This window comes from Hyaena hyaena, unplaced genomic scaffold (assembly GCF_003009895.1).
Source record: "Hyaena hyaena isolate Hyena2069 unplaced genomic scaffold, ASM300989v1 scaffold_322, whole genome shotgun sequence".
NCBI classification, from domain to species: domain Eukaryota; kingdom Metazoa; phylum Chordata; class Mammalia; order Carnivora; family Hyaenidae; genus Hyaena; species Hyaena hyaena.
The window spans coordinates 1,565,963-1,572,632 of NW_024080954.1; the positions used below are offsets into that span (position 1 = coordinate 1,565,963).

Genomic DNA, 6,670 nt, shown 5'->3' on the forward strand with positions numbered 1-6,670 from the left:
TAAAAAACTTTAAGGCAACTAATCTTCCATTAACTGTAAGAACTACCTTTATTACTGGCCGTTTATTATTATAGGCCAGGTAGTGGGCTAGAGTCCACACCAACTCATTTCATCTTCTGAACAATCTTAAGAGATAGACAATTATGCCCATCAGATTCAAGGGGCAGCTTTTCATCAAAGTCCAAGTCAGGCAGATAGAGCTCTTAGGTCAACATAAGGGACTACCCACTTACGCATCCACAAATATATTTGCAATAGGATGACTTAGGAGCCACTCGATCTCTAATAAAGATCACTTTATCTCTAATAAAGGTGAATACTTTTAAGGTTGTGGTCTCTGGCCCCCAACAATTGACATACACAATGAGCATATTGAAGCAAAAATTTCAATGAATATACTGTTGATTTGAGGTTATATATTTTATAATAAGGCTTACATTCCTTAAATCTTTTATTTATGTCCTTATGAGGCTTTTCACTAGACATTTTGAGGTCTGTTTTCATGTATTCCAGTAACTCCTACTTGTCCTTCAGATCTCTCAAGCTATTCCTGACAAGTACCTTCTCCTAGCCATTCCAAATTGTTGTCCCTTTTACTCTTTTCCCTCACAGTATCCTTTTCTCCTTAGCATTACAATTCAGAATTACCTACTCATTTTAAGGTAGGATCTCCCCAACTAGATTAAACTCAAATGGCAAGATCTGTCCATTTTGTCCAGTTCTACCTCCAGTACCTAGAAACTGGTGCAGCTTAAAAATCACCGATTACTAGTTTGGCAATTTCCTACAAAAGGCATACATACACTGGTCATACAACCCAGTGAACCTACTGCAAAGTATTTACACAAGAAAACCTATCACACATAAACAGGCTCCTTATAATAAGGGCAGTCCAAGGTCAATGACAATTTCACACATTCCTGCCAGTGACAGGACATTTAGCTCCTATTTAGAAATCATACAAAATCACAATCCTTCTCAAAAGGTTTCCAAGGATCAACTACCTTTCAGGAGCCATGTGGCAGTTTCCTAGACATAATTACTTACGTTAAGCTTTAATTTTAGTTTTAAGTCACAGAAATTGAGAACTGTCAGTAACGGAGGTGGACTTTGATGCCACTGGATGAGAAAGAACCTCTGGGTTTGGGAGTGAATTAAGACATTGTAAAACAGAGCAGTAATGAAAACTTCAGCAAGGTAAAAAGGAGAAAACATTTTATTCCTCCTCTCAGCTGTAACAGCATATTCTTTTGCAGAACACCTGGAACTCACTCCAAGGAACCAGAGAAACCTTCAATAATTCAACCTTGATAAGTTGAATATTCCTACAGCGTTGTTAACAAATGAACATACTACCAATCTAAAGCCTATTAAAGCCACATTAACACCCAAGAAATTTATGGTTACCCTTTTTCCAGAGTTGCTCATTTTAGGATGTCAACACTTAAGGCCAAGAAGTTTGCTTTGGGTGGAGAGCTTGGTTGCTATCCAGGGAAATGAACTAAAATGTGAGTCAAGTCCAGTAATATTCACCAGGGTTCTTAAACTCCATACTGAAAAAAACCTAAAAATCAGGAGCACTGCGTTACTTGCACAGCCAATAACCTTTTGGGCAGAACCCAAAATTCTCATGCTCTTACTTACCAGTAAGATTAAGGGGAAAAAGGCCTAAAACTGAGCTGATTTGGTCAAAACTAATTTGACTGCCTATTCTGGCAGTCTGAGAACACCCAGAGAATTTGAAAATCAAATATGCCTTACTAGCTTCCCATTATTCTGAGATCAGAGCACTCCTAGAACAAATTAAGATTGCAAACATGGGTGAATTCAACACTTAGTTGGCCAATTTAAAACATGGTTGAGGGTCAAACATGTTTGAGGAATTCTAGTTTTACAAAACCACTCTTAAATTTTAATCCCAACAGTACATAAAATTCAACGCTAAAGAGCTACTATAGCCTCAACTAGTTTGTAAATTCGTAGGGACTACCAGTAGGTGGTGCTCAAACCAGACAGTGGTCTTCACAAGCTTATTTATACGGCACTGGGTTCTATGGAGTTAAGCATCTCAACTAGCCCCACTGAAGCTTGTCTGGACACTACTTCTACTCTCCTTTCTCCATTTAGTGGTAGCCATTTTCTGTTTGGGAGGCAAGACGAACAAAAATCCCTTCCAGTACACAAGACTTCTTATACCAGCTACCATTTATTGACATGCCGTTTAAGAACCTTACCTATCTCCCCTCCCTTAATCATAAACCAGTATTAAGCAACATATTTATACAAAGAGGGGAAAAAAATGGTCTTTTGGAGCCATGGACAAAAATCTTAACTTTTAATTTACAATGCCTCTGGTAGTTCTGTCAAGAGACCAAGCATCTTACCTAGTTTAGAAAAGTTATTTTCAATTGCAATTCTCATTTATGACCACTAAGTTATAGGACACATCCCACTTAGTAACCGTTTGCATTAGAAAACACAAGGTATCATGTGATTTTGCCATATTTCAAAGCAAATTGAAATTTACTGGTCAAATAGGGTTTTACAGAATAAAGTCAAGATCCACAGAACATTCTATCAAATGCACCAGTGTTAAGAGAATTGCCAGCTATCCAAAGCCAAATACTTTAGATTGTTGTCAACGTTAATTTACCAGTCACTGCATAGTTTACAGAAGTTACAAAATTACCAGAATTTAAATGAGCTCTTCTTCAGTTTTCACCCATCAAATCTTCCAATGGTTATTTTATTGCTTCAAATTAGGGAATGCTTTTTTGGAAGGACACTTAACAAAACCTCCAAAACATTTTCAACTAAAAACAAAGCTTACCCTACACTCCAGTCCGAAATGGGTCCTCTTTTAGGCGGAGTATTGCCACTTTGGGTTTTTAAATCTCCAGTGCAGCAATGTTCCCTCTTCACTCAACCTTGGCTTAGATGAAAATTCCTATTGGAGGTGGGTTTCTAGTTCTTATAGGACAGTAAACTTCCAGTATATACTTTGTTCCCCTACAGTTTGGATACAATGAACTCTATTGTTAAATACAAATTGTTATTGAATACCTCACCTTTTAGAGAACTTCTAGCTACCTTCAAGATTTAGAAATGTGACAAAAGCATTACAATTAACTGGGAAACTCAAATCCGACAATGTAGATCACTTATGCAATAGTGATTGTATACAAATTTTATAGGCAACACGTTGACTTTGGTATTATTACAGTTTAACTTTTTATAACCTACCTTTCGGTGTTACTGTTTTAAACTAAGTGTTGCACAAAACCCCTTTTCCCCCTAAGCTCTATGTACTTGTTTTCAGTTAGTCAAGGTGGGAGAAAAAAACTTTCCCAGCCTTGGGAAAAAAAGTTAACCCAATTCTCAGTTTCAGCAGATGTTAACACCAACAGGTTGGGGGCAACTTAATCTTTTACCTGAATAGTACAAGGTTACAGTGTTGACCAAAAGAAGACACAGGTTTCTCATTAAACTTTTCTTTTAATGGGTCTCAAAATTCTGTGACAGATTTTTGGTCAAGTTGTTTCCATTAAAAAGTACTGATTTTAAAAACTAATAACTTAAAACTGCCACACACAAAAACAAATGGTCCACAAAACATTCTCCTTTCCTTCTGAAGGTTTTACGATGCATTGTTATCATTAACCAGTCTTTTACTATTAAACTTAAATGGCCAATTGACACAAACAGTTCTGAGACCGTTCTTCCACCACTGATTAAGACTGGGGTGGCAGGTATTGGGGATAATATTCATTTAGCCTTCTGAGCTTTCTGGGCAGACTTGGTGACCTTGCCAGCTCCAGCTGCCTTCTTGTCCACTGCTTTGATGACACCCACAGCAACCGTCTGTCTCATGTCACGAACAGCAAAGCGGCCTATTAAAACAAATTTTAGATTGTCATCAGAAACTCATACTCCGTTATTTCCCAGCTTCAGTGGAGTCTGAAATTACACTCAAATCATCCTTACCCAGAGGAGGATAGTCAGAGAAGCTTTCAACACACATGGGCTTGCCAGGAACCATATCAACGATGGCAGCATCACCAGATTTCAAGAACTTGGGACCATCTTCCAGCTTCTTTCCAGAACGACGGTCAATCTTCTCCTTCAGCTCAGCAAACTTGCAGGCGATGTGAGCTGTGTGACAGTCCAGCACAGGTGCATAGCCGGCACTGATTTGGCCTGGATGGTTCAGGATAATCACCTGAGAAAAGGAGTTGCGTTTAAGGAGTCTCAAAAGACCAGGTATGGCAGTTAAATAAATGAGAACTTTGTGCCACTTTCAAGTGTTACCTGAGCTGTGAAGCCAGCTGCTTCCATTGGTGGGTCATTTTTGCTATCACCAGCCACATTGCCACGACGAACATCTTTGACAGATACGTTCTTGACATTGAAGCCCACATTGTCCCCAGGAAGAGCCTCACTCAAAGCTTCATGGTGCATTTCAACAGACTTTACTTCAGTTGTAACGTTGACTGGAGCAAAAGTGACCACCATGCCAGGCTTGAGAACACCAGTCTCCACTCGACCCACAGGGACCGTACCAATACCACCAATTTTGTAGACATCCTGGAGGGGCAGACGCAAGGGCTTGTCAGTTGGACGAGTTGGTGGCAGAATGCAATCCAGAGCTTCAAGCAGTGTGGTTCCACTGGCATTGCCATCTTTACGGGTGACTTTCCATCCCTTGAACCAAGGCATGTTAGCACTTGGCTCCAGCATGTTGTCACCATTCCAACCAGAAATTGGCACAAATGCTACTGTGTCAGGGTTGTAGCCAATTTTCTTAATGTAGGTGCTGACTTCCTTGACGATTTCCTCGTATCTCTTCTGGCTGTAGGGTGGCTCAGTGGAATCCATTTTGTTAACACCAACAATAAGCTGTTTTACACCCAGTGTATAAGCCAGAAGGGCATGCTCACGGGTCTGCCCATTCTTGGAGATACCTGCTTCAAATTCGCCAACACCAGCAGCAACGATCAGGACAGCACAGTCAGCCTGAGATGTGCCTGTAATCATATTTTTGATAAAGTCTCTGTGTCCTGGGGCATCAATGATGGTCACATAGTACTTGCTGGTCTCGAATTTCCACAGGGAAATATCAATGGTGATACCACGTTCACGTTCGGCTTTCAGTTTATCCAAGACCCAGGCATACTTGAAGGAGCCCTTTCCCATCTCAGCAGCCTCCTTCTCAAATTTTTCAATAGTTCTTTTGTCGATCCCACCACATTTGTAGATCAGATGACCAGTAGTGGTAGACTTGCCCGAATCTACGTGTCCAATGACGACGATGTTGATATGAGTCTTTTCCTTTCCCATTTTGGATTAGGTTTAGCGGTGGTTTTCACGACACCTACATTGGAAGGAAAAAAAAAAAAACCTTAAAACTACTGTCCCAGAGACTGGAGAATAAGCCACGATCCAAACTCTTAAAGGGCAAATTCCAAGGAGAATTACAGCCAGTGCCAGGCTGGCCCAACTCTCGTCTCCACCCACCAAGCGTGGGGTTAACTCCACCGCACAAAATCCCCTCCCCCTCGAGGAAGGCCTGCTTCCAAGTCGTTGAGAAGAAACCGAGGTGCCAAGACGGCGCCGGGTACACCGTGGGGTCACAGGAAGCGGCGGCCGGAGAGGGAAAGGCCCTTTTCCTTTGTGTGGGTGACTCACCCGCCCGCTCTCCCGGGCCGCCGCGTCCTCCATTTTGAGCTCCCTGCAGCAGGGCCGGAGAGCGGCCATCTTTCCGTGCACGCAACTGGTGCCGAGCGGGCCGGCCTGGCCGGGACGGCACATCGCGGCGCGAGGCTGGCCACCAAGTCGCCGGGCCCACTCCACCGGACTTTCCCGCGCCCGACTCGATGGCCACGGCTCGCGGGCCCCGCCTCGCCAGACATGTGCGCCGGGACGAGCGGGCCTCGCCGCCGCCCTCCGCGCCCCGGGGCGGCCCCACAACCCCAAAAACCCGACGACCGCGAAAAAGCCCGCCCTGTTGAGATGCTGACCAACCTCCGCTAAACTGTCTCGACGCGGATAACCAGAGCCGCTTTTTCCTGACACGTTAATTTGCTCGAGACTGCAAGAAGGCAGGCGAGAAGGTGCCGCGAATTCGCACGCGGCGGCCACAGCGCCCAAGCGAGGCCTCAACCCAAGCACGAGGCGAAGGGGGAGGGAGGGTCCTTAAAAAGGCGCCCGGCCGCGAACCCTCCCACCCACTCACAGCCCGAAATTCGGGGTCAAGAACCTCGCAAAACGGCTGGATGGCGCGGCAGTTATAAAAGGCACGCGAGGGCCGCAGCCGGCTCAAACAGGCCAGGCCCGCGGAAACCACACCCGGTACTCACCTGTGTTCTGGCGGCAAACCCGTTGCGAAAAAGAACGTTCAAGGCGGCTACGGCACTTATATACGATCCTCCCCCACCCTCGGGGAAGAGGGCGGAGCCAGCACACGACACCACTTTCCCAGTTTACCCCGCGCCAACTCTACCAGGCACCCGTTCAATCGCCATCCCTTCCCCCCTACATCTCGGGGACCGTGGGCGATGTGCGCTCAGCCCACTGAAGAGCACACTTCATCTCGCGCATGCTCCTTTCGATCCCGATGATGACGAGAGCGAGTGGGTGGGGAGGTGGGGTCGAGCGAGCCCTCGGTTCTAGG

The 6,670-nt window shown here is 44.5% G+C and overlaps 1 protein-coding gene across 1 annotated transcript; it reads right to left on the bottom strand.

Annotated features, from left to right (window-relative positions):
* Positions 1-2,187: 2,187 nt before the first annotated feature.
* EEF1A1 (eukaryotic translation elongation factor 1 alpha 1) lies at positions 2,188-6,438 on the bottom strand. The gene is made up of 4 exons (XM_039248918.1): positions 6,357-6,438; positions 4,309-5,371; positions 3,985-4,219; positions 2,188-3,890 (listed from the first exon to the last, which is right to left on the bottom strand). Exons 2-4 carry the CDS (start codon positions 5,335-5,337, stop codon positions 3,766-3,768), a joined length of 1,389 nt encoding a protein of 462 aa, XP_039104849.1. The 5' UTR covers positions 5,338-5,371; positions 6,357-6,438; the 3' UTR covers positions 2,188-3,765.
* Positions 6,439-6,670: the final 232 nt, after the last annotated feature.